Raw genomic sequence first — 21,832 nt, 5'->3', positions numbered from 1 at the left:
CCTGTGTTCACCTAGTGTTCCCCACAGGCAAAATCACACAAACTCCCAATTCATGTTATATTCCAAGTGACTAGTGTATCAACTACCCTGGAACAAACTTACAGGCAAACTGCCTGTAAACATGACCCTCCCCACCATACCGAGTGGGGACTAAGCTCACCACCCTCCCACTCCAACCAGAGGACTGGATTATCCCTCAACTCTAGACCTGCCCTTGCTCTAGTTTCCTCCCTTCCTCACTCCCTCTGAAGTGTGACTAGCAACAGAGTTCCAACACCATTTCCTCCAAGCTGATCCTTCTTTAAAAGCAAAGGATATGGGTTAGTAGATCAAGATAATAAAGTACAAATAGGTGGCTTTTTCCAGTGGCCAAACTGGTCACCCAGGAAGGGTTCATATGTATTAGCTGTGTGCCAGCCACTCCCAAGAAAGACCAAGCCCACCACCTGCACATGCCAAGTCCGTAAGTAGAAACCTCTACTTTTCAACTTTATGATCAGGAAGAAATAACCCCAATGTGCAAGATTTCCCCACCACCATCTATCCAGACACACACTTTCTGTACCAACCTTTATGTATTTATTCACACATTTGATAAAAACGTCAGAGTTAGGAGTAAAATCATTACAATGACACAAGTAACTGTACAGACTGACCCCAAGTACAGAGTCAAACTGCCCAAATTCAGAGTATGAGCACCACACAGCTCAGGTCCTTAACACCTCTGCACTCACACACACTGGCCCGTACCTGCCCACACTAATAATCACAAGTGCTAGGTGCAGACATAACCCAGGGGCTCTTCCCTGGCTTCAGTCAGGCCCTGGGGATGAGGAGAGAGAAATGATCCATGAAAAGAAGCTGGGACTGCTCAGTGCAGCTCTCTGCTCTGCCTACAACTCAGAGACGGCAAGACATGAAACACCGGGGCAGTTATTTCCTTGGCACAAAAGTTAACAGGCAACAAGAAGGTCAAGGGGCATGACAGTCTCGGGTTTAGATCCTTGGTTCAACAACACAAAAGGGAAGCAAGTAGGAAAAAAAGGAAAAATCTGGCCGTTTAAATCCTAGGAAAAGGGGGAAGGGAGGATTTAAAATTTGATCCCTATTATCCCATCAAATTGCAGTATGACCATAAGCCAATTGGAAAAGCCAAACTTACCATCTGATCGTGACTTTCTCTCTACAGTAGTTTGCTTTTATTTTAGCTCTGAAGAGGAAAAGAACTCTGCAGAGAACAAGAGGGTCACATAAACCACATCCCTGTTAAGATTAGCACGTGGGGGGAGATTACGCCTACTCAATCACACAACTTGTTACAGCTCCGAGCACTCTGAGGGAGCACCCAACCCACTCCTCTGCCTTTAGCCTTACAAGGTGGAAAAGTCCTCTTCGTCCAGTCAAACCTCAAGTATGGGAAGTAATGCCTGAATCAAAATGTTTTCTCTATAGTGGGGCTATGGAGAAATCCTATTCAACTCCCCAATTTCTACTTTTTGACACACAAATAAAAACAAAAACAAAAAAAACTAAAGTGATGTTTGAGCATCTCCACTAACCCTATCAAAACACTGATGACACAGGAGGCTATTATCTAAAAGGATTCATTTCCCAGTGTTCTTGGTAATGGGGTAAGGAAGGAGGTGATGATCCAAGATAATACAGTGCACGAATACAGAACTGGCCAAATCAAAGGGAACTGCTTTGGATAGGGTGAGTCAATGGTATGGTATTTGGGAAGTGAAGGGAGAGGTTTCTTGGTATAAACTTTAAGTCCCTAAAGAGAGAAGCAAGGTGAGGACAGGCACTTACACTGCCAAGCACCAGTTCACAGCCCTCAGCCCCAGGACTGTTGCCAAGAGCACTCCCAATCTCCTGATGACCCCTCACTGAAGCTCAGCCAGCCAACTGCACTTTCCAGTTCGGCCTTCAGAACTAAAGGAAATCCACAGCACTGCGGAACCGTCGGTGGGCAGTGGAATGTTGGCAGAGGAAACTACCCAGAAGAAGTAAAAACGAACTGTCCCCTTCTGCCTGAGGTGAGAGGTTTGTTCCAGATTAGCTCAGTGAAATACTGAATTTTAAAATGCTTGGCCTGAGAGCATGACAACGTTCCCATGGATGCCTCCTTCTTCTCTTCTGATTAAGAGCAATTAAGAACTCTGAATGAAATCGGACACCAGTTATTGAATTATCCCACACTGGTGGTTATAGACGCCTTCCAATACATGTCCCTGTTCCATAGCAGATAAGGGACAGAGACAGGGCAAGGAGCAGCCTGTCCCTTCTTATCCCAAAGCCCTTCAAGCATACTCTATCCGGGCAGGGCCACAACTCCCCTCATTCTTCCTCTCGGAAGACGGAGTGGTGGCCTTGGCTTCACTACCCGTTTCCAGAGACTTAGACGAAATATAGTCCTTTACTTTGATCTCCATGTTCTTGGCTTTCAGAGTGGCCATGTGCAGCTTCTCCAAGAAATCTGGCATGCCTGTTGGGAGAGAAGGAAATTTGGGTAGGCAGATACACAAACCAGAAGGCTCAAAATTAGAAGGCCTTATTTCTTCTATGGCTTTTTCCTTCTTATAGACCACAGCCTGACTGAGACCTGTAATAGCCGCCTCCCAAAATGTAGGGCATGAAAACAACCCATGACCTATAAGCCCCTTCAAAAAGGGGTAGTGATCAGGCCATATAAATCCCAAAAGGCTCTCTTTCAGGTAATTAAGGTATCACTAATCAGTGGCACAGCTGAATAACTGCCAATTTTATTTAGACAAATGTTAAACAGAAACATCAGTCTCCTCTCCATTTTCCCTGAGGTATAAATAAGAAGCTGCCTATAGAGAACCAGAAGAAAGAAAATTCCATGAGGATGTTTTTTAAGGCAAGAAAACGGAAGGGAAAGGTGTAGCTTTTGTTAAGACAGGTGGTGGCCCCTTTCTTTAGGTGACTGTCCTACAACTACCATATTTTCTACGCCAGATTTTATGGCCTCCAACACTGTCTAAGAAGAAAATTTTCAAATGCATTAATGTATACAGTCCATACTTAAAACATCAGCAAATGGTGTTCTTAAAACTCCCCTCTGAGCAAAAGTTCTTTTCTGGGACTACATAATTCTCATCCCTCCAAACTCCAGCTAGAGGCTGTGATATCTTCATAGTACTCAAGAATGAACTTGAAAGGATGGTTACCTTCCCCACAAGAGCTCCAGTGAGACCAGTATTGCTCTTCTTGATGCAATTAAAAATCTAGAGAAAAACAGTATGCAAAACCCAAATTCCAGGCCTATATAAAAGTGCCCACTCACCACTGGAAACCATCCAACTAATGCAGTAACGAGGAAACACAGTCTGAGGATTGTCACTGTATGTCAGCAAGTAGTCAAAGCCATTCTGGAAAAGAAAAACAGTGAAGATGAAGGGATAGAAACTGACATTTTTTTTACCCTGTACAGAAAAAGATTAACACTGAAGTCCTGACAGGTTGCGAAGCCATAAAAAAAGGCCTACTTGCTGGGTTGGCCCCTTTCTGGTGTCTGGGAACTGGGTTCCCAGAGTGCTCCCCTCAACAGTTAACTGCTAAGTGGGGGCTCTATGCGCCTTGCTTGTTTGTGCAAATGATGCAGTTTATGGTGAACACCTACTTTCTTTCTGGGAGTCTGGAATTTGGGTACCCGCTAGGCAGAGGGTACCTCTACCAGCCATCAATAAACATCTTGGTTGCTTAGTTTCCCATGGGCTTCCTTGAGCAGAAACATCACACACGCTGCTGCACTTTTGTTGCTGGGGGAGGATGTGCTCGCAGCCCTCACAGGACAGTGAATGGAGAAGAAACATGGGGATGCCTCCACTCCGCCTGCGTCTCTCCCTTGTAATTTATCTGTGTATCCTTACTACATCACTGTAACAAATCTTAGCCATAAATACAATTTTATCAAGAGTCCTGAGTCCTTCAAGTGACTCCTCAAATGTGGATGTGGTTTGAGGATCCCAACACACAACCGTAATGTTTAAGATCTTAACTCTTTACCAAAATGGTATTAACTCTACTTCCACTACTACTACTACCAGCAAACATTTATATAGCTCTTAACTATGTGCCACGAACCGCTTCACCTCCTCACAACGATAGCTCCTATCCCCCATTTTGAAGATGAGGACACTAAGCACAGAGGTTAAGTAACTTTGCCCAAGGTCACCCACATAATCATGAGAGCCATGACGACCCCAGAATCTAAATGTGGGACCCATGCCCCCATCCTTTCTGGCTCAGCCCTCTTATTGCCTGATAAAGTAAGAGACAGGGAATTAAGGAGAGTTAAGGTATCCATCCTGATCCTAGAAGTCTGAACCTTTTATTATGTTCCACCCAAAGGGGTAAGAAATAATCAGTTTTACGTTTGCACTTTTCAAAGGAGACCAGCCATAACTCCAGATGGTAGAGGTACAACTTTTAAACCCTCACACCTTTACACCAGAGTCCATCTTCTTTTTCCCATGAGTGAATTGTTTAATCTTTTATTCATTTACTCAACATAGATCTAAATATCTGCTATGTTGACTGGCACTGTGCTAGGTGCTGTACAGGAAACAAAAATGTGCTAGTCCTTGCCCTTGGGAGGTTCCAATTAATGGGATAAACAGGTGCCCTAACAGAGATGTAGACTGAATACTGTGGAAGTAAAGTAGGAGAGGTAAAGTCTATACAATGGAAATAGTTGCAACACCCACCGCAAGGGTTGGTTATAAGACTAAATGAATAAATACATGTAAAAGACTTTATTCTTCCTATAAAACACTCAGACTGGGAAGTAAAAAAAATCTGGGTTCTCAGCCACTACTGCTTATATTTAAAAAGGAAGCAAAAAACAAAGCAACAGTTACCTAGAGGAAGAAGGAAGGAACTGGGTGGAAGGAACAGGGATACAAGCTAAATTACTCTGAATAGTTCTTACTTTATAGATTTTACTTTTTCTGGAAAAACAAATTTTTTCATAATTCAGTAAGACAAAATTGAATTTAAAAAGTATTATCTAAAAATCAAAAGTAAAGTAAAAGTAAACAAGGAACCTACTATGAACTGAATTGATAGGAAAAACCACAAGTATAGGACCTATTTCAAATGACTTTAAAACTCAGTATTTTGTATAAAGCGTATGTATCCTAAGGACAAAAAGACAAATTTTTAATCATCACATTACTGATGATCTCGTTGGTAATATTCTGAGGCTGATGTGTGTGTTTTTCAGGTTAAATCAAATGAGTAGTTGTGTTGGAGTAAGTTGAGAACTGAGTTTTTCAGCAAAGGAAAAAAAGATACAAGATATAAAATATAAATTATACAGTCTTGAAATCAAATTAAAAATATTAAGATTTATCTTTAAAATAAACAGACCAACAAAACTTACTACTTTGTTCTATCCTCTGAAAAGGCCTAAAAACAACAAGCAAGCCAGTAGCTACCATTACTCCTAAAAGCCAAACTGCAGTATTTAAATGACATTTCCTTACGAGGAATCAGGGGTCCCTGAAGAAATGCTCATCTCCAGGTTTAAAGCTAAAACTACACAAGATGAACCAGGAACATCTAACAGCACCAGAAAACAAGGGCATTCCTGAGGTCAAGGCAAAAGGACTCGAACCAGTAAGACGGGGCTCTTAATGGCCAAAACAGAACAATGTGAGCATCATTAAGAGTAACTCGATGGATTAAAACTAACCAAGTATGTTTATACCTGTGGTTTCCTAATGGTATTTCTTTAAAAATAAATAAATAAATAATAAAACTTTACCTTTGAAGGATCCCGAGTTGAATGAACTAATTCATTATTTTGAAAACTTGTAAACAAAAGAAACAAATCAAGCATTTCTCCCTCCATCCCTTCCTACTCTAGGAAACTAAATACTTGATGTGGATAATTTTCTCTAAGGCATTTCAACTAAAAATGTAAGTAAATGAAGAAAGACTGAAGGAATTATAAATCAGCATTTTGTAACTTCTAATGAAATAGTAGATCTGAGCAATAATCACCAGTTGCTTCTAAATTCACAAAGGGACAATCAGACATTACATGACTTTTAATAAAGCAGTTCTGCCCCAAACCACCAACCAACCTGATTCCCTTCAAGCCTCTAGATTCAATTTCCAGTATCTAGGAAATACAGGGGACAGAGGAACATGTTAAAGGACACTATAGACCCTACAGACCCTAAGAGCCCTGTTTCTTCAACAAACACAACTGCCAGGAAAAAAAAGGAGGGGAACTTACTGTTATCAAGAGACTCAAGAGACAAGATTAACAAACTTCAATGTCTGGATCTTACCTTGGTCCAGATTTAAATAAATGAACTACAAAAATATCCACGGACAATCAGAGAAATCGGAACATTAACTAGGTATCTGATATTAGGGATTATTCCAATATGAGATTATGTTTTCAAGACCTTTTTTTTTTTTTGAGGTCAGTACTAAAATATCTATATAAGAATTCTTCTATAGGTTCTTCTATAGCAAACCTAGAATTTGCTTCAAAATAATCATGGGAGTGAGAAATGAACAAGAAAGAGAACAGATAAAACAAGTTCAGCCATGAGTTGATCACTGCTAGAGGTGGCGATGAATACAGAATAGTTCAGTATATTATTCTCTCTACTTCTGTATCTTTTGAATACATTTCAAATTGTCCACATAAGAAGTACATCAAAACACCATCCCTTGGCTCAAGGACTTACTTTCCATTTGGAAAACCCCAACTGGCTGCCTGGTTTTCAAGTACCCTCCATACAAGGTCAATGATATGTATCACTCCCAACCTCTACCTTCCTTTCTAAGGTGAGTCTCTGAACACATCCATGACTCACTCATTCCTCTCTCTCTCTGGTTGAATCCTGTCTCCCACCTCCAGTGCCCTTCCTGTTTTCCTCTATCCAGGAACCAACTAAAGCCTCACCTTTTTATAAGAGCTTACCACAAATACATTTAAAAAATTATAAAATTTCTATTGTTTGCCCACCCCAGCTGAAAGAAATTGTTTATTGGGTGCCTACTAAATGCAACACACTCTGCTAAACTATGACTTGGCTGCTTCCTGGTCATGGTTTCTAAAGGCAGTAATGCTAGAAGTCAAGTCACTTTTTTCCATATAGGAAATACATGGACAAGGTTCACATTTCAGAAGCAACATAAAGGAAAAGAGTGAGGCACAAGTCTGTGTCTCACACTGCCCCCAGCCTAACCTCTTCCTAAAGGTAACTAGCTTATGTAACTAAACCAAAGGCTCATGAAATATGCTTACACTGTTTCTATTGTTCTATTTATTCTTTTTAAGTCAGCCATAGTACACTAAATTAATTTTGTCTTCCTCTAATGAGTAGTAACCCATGGTTTGAAAAATACTGCTCTAAAAATAGTACAGAAGTAAACACAGGATCCCCCAGCAGTCAAACACCACATTGATGGAGGTGAGCCACCATCTCTTTGTCATATGTAGAGTCCCACTTCAGATGGTTTAGATAAAACAACCTGGTGAAATAACAAAACTATACTAAAAAATACAGTTCACACAGCTTTGAAACAAATACAAGTGATGGGAGAAACAAAGCCACTATAACACAAAACTGAACCAAAAACAGAAACAACTGGAATCAATATGTACACTCAATAGAGATTCTGCTAAAAAACAAAAACAAAACACCTCACTAAGTTGAAGAAAATATTCTCCTCAAAGTAAAGTCATAGAATGGTAAAGAGAGCATTAGTCTAACCCTCTCATTTTACAGATAAGGAAAGAGAAGTCCAGAAAGTTTTAAGTGTTCTGCCCACTGTGTGGGCAGATTTTGATGGAAAAGGTACTTGTTCTAGTTCCTAAGGATGCTGCTAAGGACAGGTTGATGAGTGAGGGCCATTATCTTCTGTCTCTCAGATAAATGGGAGCCAATGGGCCATCACAACTTTGCCCTGGGGTACCTTCCAGGTGTACTGCCCTACAGCAGGGTTCCCCAAAGTATGTTTCTCAGACCAGGAACATCAGCCTCACTTGGAACTTCTTAAAAATGCAAACTATCAGGCCATATCCCAGCACTATATTTGAACGAGCTCAGTGGATTCTGATGCACGCCAAGGTTGAGAACCACTGCCCTACAGCAACCCTAGCCCTTTCCAGTTCACATAAAAGGCATTCTGTGAGAAATCCCAAAGCCACTGCATATCACCTCTTGGATGATGTAAAACTCACCTCATCGAATGACTTGTGGGGACGGATAACCATTTGGGACTCGTATGATCTGACCCTTACAAATTCTGGAGACTCTGGTACGCTAGGGTGCTCCACAGCACTGGGAGGGAAAAAAGTTAAGGAAAACGCTTAGTAATGTCTATATATAAAACAGCATGGGAGCTAAAGTTAACAGGAAAATCTAAAAAGTGGACTCTAATTTTTAAAATAGAACAGGGGAGTCACTAAGATGAATGAATACAAACAAGTCCTAACAACAAAGGGAGGTAGGTCCCTTGGCAATTCCTGGCCCATTAGGTCTGTGTTGAAGAAGAAAGCACGTCTTTTATTAATTACCAACAGGAGAAACTGAAGAAATGGGTTAATGAAAGCTTATATCCTTTCCATCTCCCCAGAGTCACCCATCACAGCCCTCTCCTGCTCTAGCTGGAATGGATGGGGCCCTGGCTGCACACATAAGGGCACTGAGAAAGTGTAACCTCCCACCAGGGACGTGTGTGAATGAAGGACACAGCAGGAGCCACAGGTAACCATACATACCGTGACACCAACACCATCACGTTGTTCTCCGGATCTACACTATACCGCCGAACATAAACATAATCCCGTGAGTACATCGGATACTAAAGAAAAAGAGGGGCAGGGTTAGTGTTCTGCTTCACATGGACGTGATAAAAGTAAAACAAGTACTAAGTACTCACAGGAAAATGGGTCACCCAGTGAAGAACCTCAGAACCACTAACCACGTCCCTCTCAATCACTTCCAGCTTGATTACCAGGGCATCCCACTTTTTTCTATACTCTGTATCCAGCTGTGGAAAGAGAAAACAACTTGAAGACCCAAGAGATCCAAAACAAAGCTGCAGAAGGCTTCTCCAGATGCTTGGGCCTCTGACTCAGGGACCTTATTCTGAAACAGTGACCTGACCTAAAGACAATGCCAAAATGTGTAAGACCTGGCTGTGTTTACTACAGGTAAGCCTTTTAAAACCCCTTCTTACAGCCAATGCCATTACCTTGAAAGTGAATCTTAACAAGTAAGAAAAACCAAAGGAAAGTGTAAGAAAACTTATAAATGCATTTTAAAATGCTAAAAATTTAAAAAAGACAAAAAGTCCAAAAGTATAAGCAGACACCTCAAAGAAATGCGAGTAGCCTATTTTTTTCAAAATTTCTAGCATCACTAATAACTAAGGAATTTCAAAATAAGACGCATACACATCCAAACCAACAAAAATTCAATGTAAATTGACAAAATTCAGTGCTTAAGCTAAAGTGTGCACTTGCATATTACCAGTGAGTGTTGTAATCATCAAACTAGTTACCCAGAAGTTCAGCAAAGCAAATGAAAAATCCAGGAAGGAAAAAAATCTTTTCATAGAACTCTTGGGGACCCCACCCCCAATTTGGGATCAGTCTCTGAACAGATACTCTTCCTCTTTATTAAACAAATACCTTCACTGTGGAAATGTTCCATATTACTAAATCCCGATTGGATCTGTAACAAAGGGGAAATTCTATGAAGAATATTACTGGGTCAACAGACAGAAACTAGAACAACAAAGAGAAGATTATGTTGCATCAATGTTAAATTTACTGACTGATAATGGAGCCATAGTTGGTTAAGAGAACATGTCTAGTTTTGGGAAATACATACTGAAGGATTTTGGAATAAAGGCCACATACGTAACTTACCCTCATACTGTTTAGGGAAAAAAAACCTTTAAACCTTGTAAAATAAAAGCATTCAAATCCATTCTTCCATTTGATCTTCCCAAAAGCCCTGTGAGGGGGCAGAATCAGTATCAACCCCACTGGACAAAGAAATTTCAGTCAAATGTTTACCGATGCTCTTCAGCGTGAGACAAAGGGTACAGAGATAGACAGATGTACTAAAGCCAGTGTCTTCTGACTCACAGAAATTACACATGGGGATGGTGGTAGATGGATTTATAGGCTTAGAGGCTTCAAATCTGGGAAGTAAAATTTACTCACCTGAACATTGAAGAACTGCCGGGGTGTCACATCTGTGTAGGTTCCAAAAACTAGAATGACAAAAAAGAATAAGGGATGTGCCACACTCTCTTATCCTTATCACTCAGCTGCATTTCAGTTACAGAGTACTGAGAGATCTTAAGGCAGATTCTGAAACTAGAAGTCCTACTGGGGCAGCAAAGTAAGACAAAGAAACCTATAGCAAAGTCCAGCAACGAAGACACTGAGACTCTTGTCACCTGGGAGAAGAAAAACAACACACAGTAGAACATGACATATTTTCTGAGAAACCACCAGAACAGAACAGCTTGAAGAGTATGAGGAACAGAAGGCCTGCACACCTGGGCAACCAGAGAGCACACAGAGCAGCCAAGCTGGGCTCACCTCTGTACTGGTAAAGGGGGGTGCCTGTAATAGGGCGCCGCCACAGCTTAAAGTGTTTCTTCTCCATCACCATTTCCCACGGTTGCTCTCTGGTCTCTGAATCTTCATTCCCTTCAGTTTGGGATTTTGGTTCTGGAGGGTGGCGTTCAACTCCAGAACTCTGAAACATATGTGACACTTCTTCCAACCGTTTCATCTCATCAATGGACCTGTAAAGAAGAAAAACGACAGGCATGGGGTAGATGACATGGGGTCAGACCCATGAAATGAAATGTCCACACAGAAATATGTGTAAGAATGGTGTGGGCTTAAAAGAGTATAAAACATGGTGAATAAAAACCTGAGTTCCCAGGTTTGAAACCCAGTCCACCATTCATTAACTAGAATATTAAATTACTTAACCAGTCCCTATTTCTTAATCTATAAAATGGGAATAGTACCAACCTCAAAAGTGGATTGTAAAAAATAAACTTATATGCAAAATGTTTGGTAAATCGTGCATAATTAGCCCTCAAATGTTAACTATTAAAGTTATCTTTTGCCCATATCTTATTGGGTTTTCTTCCTGTTACTTCTAGGGTTTTCTTCCTATTACTTTTCTTCGTCTCTTCAAAAGAGATACAATTCACTTAAGAATCCTCTTTTTACACTACACAATTCAGTGTTTTCTTAGTATAATCACAAGATTGTGCAACCATAACCTCTAATTTCAGTACATTTTCATCATCCCCAAAAGAAACCTATACCCATCAATCACCACCCATTCCTGCCTTCCCAGCATCCCTGACGACCCTACTACTGTCTGTACTATTTTGTCTTTATGGACTTGCCAGTTCTGGACATTTCACATAAATGGAATTATACAATACATGGTTTCTTTTATCTGGCTTTTGTCACTTAGCGCATTTTCAAGGTTCCTTCATGCTATACTTTATTCCTTTATATGACTGAATAATAGCCCATTGTATGGATATATCATATTCTGTTTACCCATTCATCAGGGAATGGGCATTTAGGTTGTTTCCACTTTTTGGCTATTATGAATAATACTGCTATGAACATCTGTGTACTGTAAGTTTTTATGTAGACAACAGTTTTCAGATCTCTTGGGTAGATTCCTAGTTGATTTGCTACGTCATGGCAATTTCTGTCTAATTTTGACGAAGTGCCAAATTATTTTCCAAAGCAGATGCAACATTTTATATTCACACCAACAATGGCTTGATATTCTTGCCGACACTTGTTTATTGTCCATCTTTTTTATTCTAGCAATCCTACTGGGTGTGAAGTGGTACCTCACTGTGGTCTTCAATTTGTAATTCTCTAATTACTAATTATGTTAAGCATATTTTCATGTGCTTATTGGAAATCTGTGTATCTTCTTCAGAGAAATATTGTTGAAATACTTAGCCATTTTTAAATCGGGTAGTTTTTTTTATTGTTAAATTGTAAGAGTTTTTTATGTACTCTGGATACTAGTCACTTATCAGACAGGATTTGTATTTTCTCCCATTCTGTGGGTTGTCATTTCACTGTCTTGATAGTAACTTGATGAATGGAAGTTTTTAATACTGATTAAGTCCAATTAATCTAATTTTTCTTTGATTGCTTATATTTTTGGTGTTACAGCTAAGAAACCACTGCCTATTCCAAGGTCATAAAGACTTACATTTTCTTCTAAGAATTTTAGTTTTAGCTTACATTTATATCTTTGACCCATTTTGAGTTCATTTTTGTGTGTGGTGTGAGGTTGGTGGGGGGTGGGGTCTAGATTCATTATCTTCCATGTGCATCTCCAGCTGTCCTAGCCACATTTGTTGAAGACAGTTCTTTCCCCACTGAATTGTCTTGGCACCTCTGCTGAAAATCAACTGACCATAAATGTAAGGGTTTATTTCTAAACTTTCAATTTTATTCCAACATATATATTTATCCTTATGCCAGTATCATATTGTCTGAATTACTGCAGCACTGTAGTAAGTTTTGCAATCAGTATGGGTGAGTATTCCAACTCTATCCTTTGTGAAGACTGTTTTGACTATTCTGGATCTCTTTCATTTCCATTAAGTATCATGATCAACTTGCCAATTTCCACAGAATAGCCTACTATGATTTTGACAGGGATTCTGTTGAATTTATAGATCCCTTTGGATAGTATGGCCACATTAACAATATAAGTCTACCATCCACAAACACAATATATCTTCCCATGTATTTATGTCTTTTAAAATTTCTTTCAATGCTTTTTTGTAGTTTTTAGTTGTCTTGCATTTCTTTTGTTAACTTATTCTTTAGTATTTTATTCTTTTTGATCCTATTGTAAATGAAATTGTTTCCTTAACTTTATTTTCAGATTATTCATTGCTAGATATAGAAGTGATTTTTGTATACTGATCTTGTATCCTGTAACCTTGCTGGACTCATTTATAGCTGTACTAGATTCCTGTGGATACCTTAAGATTTTCTAAATACAAGATCATGTCAGCTGCAGAGATAGTTTTACTTCTTCTTTTCCAAACTGGGTGCCTTTCACTTCTTTGTATTGCCTCATTTCCCTGGCAAGAACATGCAATACAATATTGAACAGAAGTGGTAGGGCAGACATCTTTGTCTTTTTTCTCATCTTAAGGGAAAGCTTTCGGTCTTTTAACACTAACTATACTGTTCGATGTGTTTTTTGTAGATGACCTTTATCAGGCTGAGGAAGTTTCCTTCTATTCCTACTTTGCTAAATGCTTTTTTTATCATGAAAGGAGGTTAGATATTGTCAAATGCTTTCTTTTTGCATTTACTGAAATGACCATGTGGTTTTTGTCCTTTATTACATTAATAAATTGATTTTATCAATAAGCCAATGATTGATTTTTATTAGTTTAATTTATTAATAAATTGATTTTTATATGATGGACTATTCTTGGTTTCCTGGGATAAATCCCACTTGCTCATGATATATAATCCTTTTTATATGTTGCTGGATTCAGTTTTTTAGTATTTGGTTTAGGGCTGAACAAAGCTTTAAAACATTCAAAACAATACCATGTATCACACTACATGTCATTATATATCACTTAGGGATATGTACATATGTATAAAGACAGATGGAAACAAAATACAACAAGTTAGGATAATCTGGGGGAGAGAGGAGATTTCAATTGGAAAGGACATAGAGGAGGCTTTAGCTGTATTTATAATATCCTATTTCTTAAATATAATTCTATTTCTAACATTCACATTATTCTTCAAACCTTTTATATGTCTGAAAGATTTCATAATAATTTTTTTTAACATGGCTTGTATTTTCCCCATAACCTTTAAACAGCAAACAGGAAAAAGAAAGATTGCTAGCTGGCTATGTCATATACAATTCTTCTGTGATTCAAGACTGAAGAAGACACCAACTACCGATACACACTCTGAAATGCTTTTTTACTCCTCTTCAACCTTCCAAAAAACACAAGGTTCAAGGTTAACATCTATGCAGAGTTAATCGTATACATTTACTTTTATTCCTCTACAGAAACATATCACATTACAATTAATCTATCTTTATATCCACCTCCCTTACTAAACTGTGAATTCTCTAATGGCCCAGAATCAGCCCTTTTCACACTTGTATTTCTAGCTTCTAACAAGTGCCTAGCAAACAGCAATGCTCAATAAATGTTTACTGAATTGAATAAGTATGGAAATAGGTCTCAGTAATTCAAATTTTTATTAGAAGATTACATTGATACAGTACTTTAAAAGCCAAAAACTGACAGGTATATACTGGTAACTCAAGGTTAAAAGTTTAGAGCAAACCACAGTGTAGTGAATGTAGGTCTATATTCTAGTCCCAGCTCTGCCACCTACTGTGTGAGTGTATGCACATCATTTTACCCGACAAGTCCTCCCTTTTTTCCAGCTGTAAAGGGAGGAGATTTCTACAGAGGTTTCTATTAGCTCTAAAATGCTAATTTTCTGGACTTTAAACTTTGGACTTAGATGAAAATACTTATTTAAGGGGATGTTTGAGAGAATCACAAAATAGGGGGATGCAGTCCTTCTCTTAGCCCCTAGCAGTCAGAGCACAGCTGCTAGTTTAAGTGAGGTTAGTTAATCAGAGACTTCTGCTAGAGGCTTTAACTCTTGAGGAATGTAAGGCACAGGATCTTTGGCAGATTATTCTCTGATCCTGAGGGCGAGTCCAGCAGCGCAGCAGATCTGGCAGAAACAAAACTAGCATTATTGTAACATTATTCCCATTGCATGTCCTGGGTATTCTCTTGGCCAACCTGTCCCCTGGCGTTTGTCAGTGCTCTCTGAGTGACCTAACACCTTTGGGATTAATTCCTTTTTGGCTTAAATTAACCAATAGCAGTTTTTTTGTTTGTAACCAAGAACCCTAACCAGTACAATTTATACTGATGTTCTGATGAAGAGGTTTAATCATTTTTTTAAGTTTTAATTAAAAGCTGCAAAAGAGGACTGACTGCTACCAATGCAAACACGTACACAAACAGGGAAGGAACTTCAAAGTAGGCAATAAGCTCTTACATAGGAGAAAGCAAAGCAAAACCACAGCTGGACTTGCCCAGAACACAATTTAGGCATCACCTGGCACCCACTATGGCACTTTTCAGGACTAGGAAAGCATCCTTCAATAAAATTAAGTACCACTCTTGAATGTCACACTTATCACATAATGAAGAGGGGCCGGAATGTCTTATTAAAAACATAACAGAGGCTCATAAAATTACATAGTAACAAGGTTTTAAGAAAATTAAACTATACTACAAAAAATATTTTTAATGGCCTTCTAAGACTCAAGATGATACAGAACTTCTGACCTAATTGCTTAATCAGTCTCTCCTTACACAATTAAAGGTCACTAGGTGGCTCTGACTAAAATTATAAGACTAAGTCCCGAGAGGGGGATAAAAATGTCTTGTGAAGGCATGACATTCATTCTTTGAATAGCACAACATGAATGCTGGAACAAGATTGCAACATGAAAATTTAAATGATTGTTATGTCCCCCGGCTCAAGAATTTCTAAAGGGTCTGAACTTTTAAATTCTACATAACAGACGTAATTAGCACACAGGTACACAAAGTCACTCACTATCACATACGTTAGTGATATCACATATGTTAGTGAGGAAGGAAAAACCCCTCACCATATATCCCTTTGGCCTGCTGTGCCAAATCTTGTTCGGATGGGATGGGTGTCTAAACCTCATCATCTAAGAGACTTGAGTAGTAAGAAGAGAGGAAAGGACAAAGGAGATTATTACCAAAATAGTAACAGAGCCAGCAGATTAGCAAGGGGATCAAGGGAAGACAGTCAATGCTTCCCTCTCCAAAACTAAAGTCATTTCAATATTTGAAAAAGGCTGGAGTGCTATGGAAAATAAAGGCATAAAAGCACAAAAACAGAAAAATAGGTACAGTCACGTTTGGCTCATCTCATGAGGTGTGGACACTGACATAGGGATCCAAAATTATTCAAATGAAGCCATCCCCGTTATCAGTAATTTCAGTAACACAACTGCCTCACTTCACATGATCCCCTCCTCAAATCACAAATCATTGTCAAGGTTAGAGATTTTCAAATACAACAGTTAGAGGACACACCTAGAAATAAAAGACATCAACTACCTCATTGCAATTCTGGACCAACTGGTTAATAGCCAAACAATGAAGATAATCTAAAAAAATTGAAGTCAGCTTCTACATAGTTCTGATCATCTAAATTGGGTATATCAGTAAAATACACACAAGTGACAGTGGCAAAAATAAATAAATAAGAAAAAAGTTTGTTTAAGCCAAAAGGACTTTTTGTGGATAATTTAGTTTTAATAGCATACTGAATGTTCCAAGTATTCTGAATTCCCCAAAGACAGAAATGGAAAAATGGCCAACATTCTTTATGAAAATTTACTGGCACTTACTCAAATTTCTAGAGTAATGAACTGTAACTTTTTAACAAAGTGGGGAGGTTAATGGGACATTTTCCCTGAGCCTTTCATGTTTCTTAACATCCTTCCTCTTTCTGTTCCTGTAATTTTTTTTTTAATGTTCCAATACAATAAAAATTACTACTGTATTTTCCCCTAAGATTTGCCCTGGGCACAGACTGCCAGCACCAAAAATAATGATTAGAAGTTAATTCTGATTATTTTGTTTAATTGAAGTTTCATTTGTTTAATTGTTAATTATTTTATTTTGCTTAATTGAAGCCAATTGGGCAAGAATAGATCAAATACTAAAAGATCTGATTTCTATATATGACACGACCATCAGTGAATCACTCACTTTGTACCAGTTATTTCTCAAATTTTCTTGTTGCTAGATTAATGAGATCCTATTTCTTAAGCACAAAAGAAGAGAAAGCAAGATCATTCTTTTTCACTCTGAATAGAAACTCAAATAACGTAAGAAAAAACACATGCTACTTTAAATCACACATTCGAAGAAGTATCCTGCACACCCCATCCCTGTTTAATCAAGACAGCAGTATTAGAATTAGTTTGTACCAGCACAAGTTGGTACAGACACAGCACAGAAGAACCAAACACTACGATTTAGAAGCCATAGGACAATCATGGTCTTCTTCCATTAACAAGGAAAAGAAATGCACTTGTCCGGCGGCACTCTCAACTGTGCACCACAAATCATCTAACTCGAAGAACAAAATCTAGGCTTTTCTAAGCTATCTACAACAACCTCAGCAGTGCCTCCTTTAAAGCAAATAAACACCAAGCAAAAAATGTTTTTAAAAGTTAAAAATGTTAACCTGTATCCAGGGTATTTTAATATAAACATGACAAATCTATAGAAACATTGTACAGTCAAGATATACTTAAATAATATGTTAATATTTTAAAACATTTTATCAAGGTAACATTTTTTAAAAATCCTCAAAATGGATAACTTGATCAAATTTTAAGTATATGACTGAAATCAATAATGAACTGGATAGTGAAGTGTTAAGTTAGGAACCCTACTGCAACACCGGAGTGGGCCAAAAATGGCACCTTAGTGTTGTGACACTCATCTAAGCTTCTGAAATTCCCAAGGAGGTTAACCCAGAGCAGTATCTCTTTAGGAGCTGGATTAGAACCAAGTATTCCAACAGCCCCAGGTTTCAGAGCAACCAAGAGAAGCAAACAAGAAACCAAGAGAGGCCCAAGAGAGGCCAACAGAATGAATACTAGGACTGGGCACTGAGTGGTCTACCTCCTTCTGCCATGGTGGGCAGTGGTAACTGACTCAAATGTTTATCACATTCATTTCCTAGCTCATTTTCCCATCTAGCTCCTGCATAGACCTACTAAACAGAGGCTCCAGAACAATCATCCATAAAAACACATGAAGTAAGATGAAAAATGTCATCTACCACCTAGGCCCCAACACTATTCAACTCAGACCCCTGAAACATCTTCCCTCTCATTTGCACCTAGTCTTTTGTCTTTCTCCTCTTCCCCAAACAGATCCAACTGGGGATTTTCCCCTCAAACCTCACCACCGCTGAACATGAGCATTTCACCATCAAATACAATGAAAATTCAAACAGTTATTTATAACTTCTCAATTTTAAAGTTCCCTTTGCATAAATTGTTTTATTTCTCACACCTAAGACTGCTTAATAAAAACAAATGGGCAAGCAGGAAAGGAGAACTAACAGAAATTACGTAAACTGCCTATCATGCTTTGGTATCTTAATTGTTTTTGTCAATCAGGTTGCTTTTATGATTTTAAATTGCATTTATAAAACAGTTATCTTCCCTACTAAGAAAAATATTACCAGTTCTTAAGAACACACAACTCATAGTGCTGCCCAAATAGCTGTCTGGCATCTGGGCACTACACCTTCAAACAGGTCACAGTGTTAATTTTTTAAGTATTTCCATTTTTAACCTTACCAAAACATGGAATAACAGAAGAAATATCTAGAATAATTAGACTTGCAGGGATTTATCAAGGGGAGGAGGCTGAAATCAGTTTCAGATTTTAGGGGGCAAAGGGTGTTGTGTGTGCACAAAGAGAGCACAGGGTAAGAATATCTGTTAAAAAGAAACACAGAAACAATGTAAAGCAAGAGTAAAAGCAAGATTTCCCCACAAACTACTTGGAAACTCTAAGGGCTCAGATTTAGAATACATTAACAAATTCAATCAATGGCACTGCACTTTTCACACAACAGCTTTCAACGATGACAGTGTGATTTCGGTGCCTAATGAAAACAGCACCCCCAAAGTCCTAAAGTAGCAAAAAAAACGACTTAATTCTTACGGATTACCATGTCTGCGCTATTGGTCTGTCTGAGGACAGCAAAAAACCTTCCAGTCTCCTAATTCTGACACAACAGTCACAATGACAAAAGAGCTCTCCTAGCATTTCTCATTAAATCTTACTTGGAACGGAGTAATTTTGTAAATCGTAACTACACCCTTAACGTAAAGTTTAAAATCTGTTCTGCATTTGCACCTTTCTGGATGTGTTAAGGATTGCGAGCAACGGCCCACATGCCTTCGTATCACATGTATTTTTTAGAATGCTTTTCTTTGGTGCCTGCTCCCCAAAGTCTCTCCCCTACACGAACCTACACTTCCAATTACTTCTAACCCGACAAGTTACATTAACACATTAGAGGCAATAAAAAACGTGGTTTGCTAAAACAGAATTAAGCTACTGCATCGCCCTTTCAAGTACCACCAGGGTAAACTGGCAACATTGTCCGCAAAGCAGGCCCCACGTTCCGGTGTCCCAACCTCCAACCGGGAGGGCGCGCACCCCAGGCAACAGGAAAGACATGCCCCCGGGCTCACCTCTGCAACTCCTCCTCCTGGATCCTCTCCTCGTCCCACACGAAGACGCCGGCGAGCGCCGCCATCACCGCCGAGGCATGGCCAGGGCGGCCGCGAAGCCGGCGCCACAGGCGGCCGAGAAGGACGCGGCGCGAGCTCTCCGAGTACAGGCGGCCGTACAGCAGCGCGATCTGCTGCGCGCGCCGCACGCGCAGGCCCGTCACGAAGCGGCACTGATTGGCCAACAGGGCGAGCAGGCCCCCGCCCCGCGCCCCCGCCGCCGCCGCGCCAGCCAGCCAGGCCGCCAGGACGGCCGGCGACCTCCGCGGGAACATGCCGCCGCGCGAGGCGGGAGAGGCCTGCCTCACGGGGCTACAGCAACAATCCCGGGAGGGAGCACGCGACCTCCGAGCCCCCTGTTTGGCGGCCCCGAACTCGTCTCACGGTCTAACAGGCCCTTCTCTCTGCAGCCGCCGCTGAGGAAGAGTTCCCTCTGGGGGGAGAGTCAGTCATGACACACCCGTAGAGTGGCCCCGCGACCGCTGCTGGAGGCGCTCTGGGCTCGGGCCGCCAATTTCGCGGGCCGGTGGCCGGCCAGCCCTGTCGACCCTCTGCCTCCAGGGCGCCCTCAAGCCGGCGCCAGGAGCCGCGGTGCAGAGCGCGCGGAAAGCAGCGAGGCGGGCGGCTCCCGCCCAGCAGCAGAAGAACACCCACGCGTTCTGCGTCCGCCACTCGCGCGGGCCCCCTTGCAACCTACCCCGGTCTCCACCGTCCGGGCCCTGATTGGGTACGGCCCGGATTCCTCAGTGCTGATTGGTGCCGCAAACTGCTTGTCACCGCTCCTCCGCCTCCTCGCTCCTGGCTATCAAGGTAGGTGGCGCGGCAGCGAGAGCCCATCAAGAGCGCCAGTGGGAGTGACCGTGGGACCCCGCCGCTGCCGCCATCTTCTGGGCACCGGACCCCGCCCCTCCAAGGGGCGCGGCCAGGTGCCTGGTGGAATTCTGCACCGAGCTCAATTGTTCTGAGAGTCGGGGGACCGGCTCCTCATTCACTAATTTGAGTCTAGGCTGGAACAGGGCCTTGCTATTGCCTCTGCGAGGCGCTAGGGTTGTCCCGGTTGGGGGTCGGGGCACAGCGTAGACACCTTCGGAGGATGGAGACCCGGTTGAGGCCTGGCGACAGCTGCCACGAACACTTTTCCTTGCCCTCCCGGTAGTTCAACGGGAAGCTCCCAAAACCGCGGCGCCGAGAGGGTCCCCGAAGATCCGAGTCCAAGCGTTCATCTCTCTGCGAACCCCGCGACGCGAGCCCGGACCCGTGTGACAAGCTTGGAGCCCAGGACACTTTCTAGAGAGCCACGTGGGCACGTGCCCCGTCGCAGGCTGGAAATGCTGTAGTCCTTTTGGTCGAGTAGTAACTCTACCTCTCTCCCTTTGACCCTAAAAAGACAACGTGAGACAGTAAATAGGTTACCAAAAACCTCGTTTGCACCAGCCATGAACAACCTGGCCAGACTGTCTTGAAGAGTATTAAATTACTATTCTCATCCAAACGCATTAAAATGAAACTGAGGGATGTCAATAGGGAAACCCCACCCAAAATTGTTACCTTATTATTTTGTGTGCTTATATTAAGTACCTTATTGACAAACAAGAAAAAAATAATGTGAAAGGACATCTTCTGAAAAAAGCTGTGCTCCCTCCAAGGCAATACATTTAGAAATTCTACTTTTACTGTAGTTATTTGAGCAATTTTAGATGTTCTTAATAAAAGATACTTCTCCAAAAAGAGACAAATTATGCTTTACTGGAGGTGAAATTGAGATCTGCCTTGCCCAGAATGTCTTGAGTTTACTCTGGGAATTAGTACTGATGTTTATTTCCCTTGAAAGCAGGTAAGGAGAAATGGGTATATAACAAAACAGTATTTGCCCCTTTCCCAAGCCAGGCTTTTCTCAATGACAGTAGGATGGCCACGATGGGGGTGTGGGAGGAGAGGATGACTTTCCTACTGTCCAGCTTCTCTTGATTAAAAGGAGCTCACCACTTACACTTGGTTTTCATTTTGTTTTCTACTTTTGTTAATCTAAATGAGTTCTCACAAACTCTAGCTGAGCCCCCCCACTTCCCAGTGCAGCCATTTTTCTCCCTCATGACTGTCTGTTTCCTCTCAGTTCATAAAGTCAAGTCCATCTTCAAAAAAGCTTTGAAAAAAAATATCTTAGTGTCCTCTTTCCAGATACTACCCCCTTCTCCTTCCTTTAACAGCTATGACTTTGTTTTTAAAAGGTACATATGTATGCTTGCTATCTCCATTTCTATACCCACCTATCAATTCTTCCTCAGAACTTCAAAAATCAATTTTTCTACACCATTCTCTCTACCATTTTTTTGTTCAGGCCCTAACAGTACTCTCTAGCCTAATCT

The 21,832-nt window shown here is 40.7% G+C and overlaps 1 protein-coding gene across 1 annotated transcript; it reads right to left on the bottom strand.

The window, feature by feature from the left end:
* Nucleotides 1-556: 556 nt before the first annotated feature.
* STARD7 (StAR related lipid transfer domain containing 7) lies at nt 557-20,172 on the bottom strand. Its single transcript, XM_036879968.2, has 8 exons — nt 19,428-20,172; nt 10,616-10,824; nt 10,232-10,281; nt 8,938-9,048; nt 8,777-8,859; nt 8,237-8,336; nt 3,311-3,395; nt 557-2,488 (listed from the first exon to the last, which is right to left on the bottom strand). The coding sequence occupies exons 1-8, from the start codon at nt 19,739-19,741 to the stop codon at nt 2,304-2,306; spliced, it is 1,137 nt and encodes a 378-aa protein (XP_036735863.1). The 5' UTR covers nt 19,742-20,172; the 3' UTR covers nt 557-2,303.
* Between the last annotated feature and the right edge of the window lie 1,660 nt (nt 20,173-21,832).

This window comes from Manis pentadactyla, chromosome 2, assembly GCF_030020395.1.
Source record: "Manis pentadactyla isolate mManPen7 chromosome 2, mManPen7.hap1, whole genome shotgun sequence".
NCBI classification, from domain to species: Eukaryota; Metazoa; Chordata; class Mammalia; order Pholidota; family Manidae; genus Manis; species Manis pentadactyla.
This window is presented reverse-complemented; position numbering and strand designations above follow the sequence as displayed.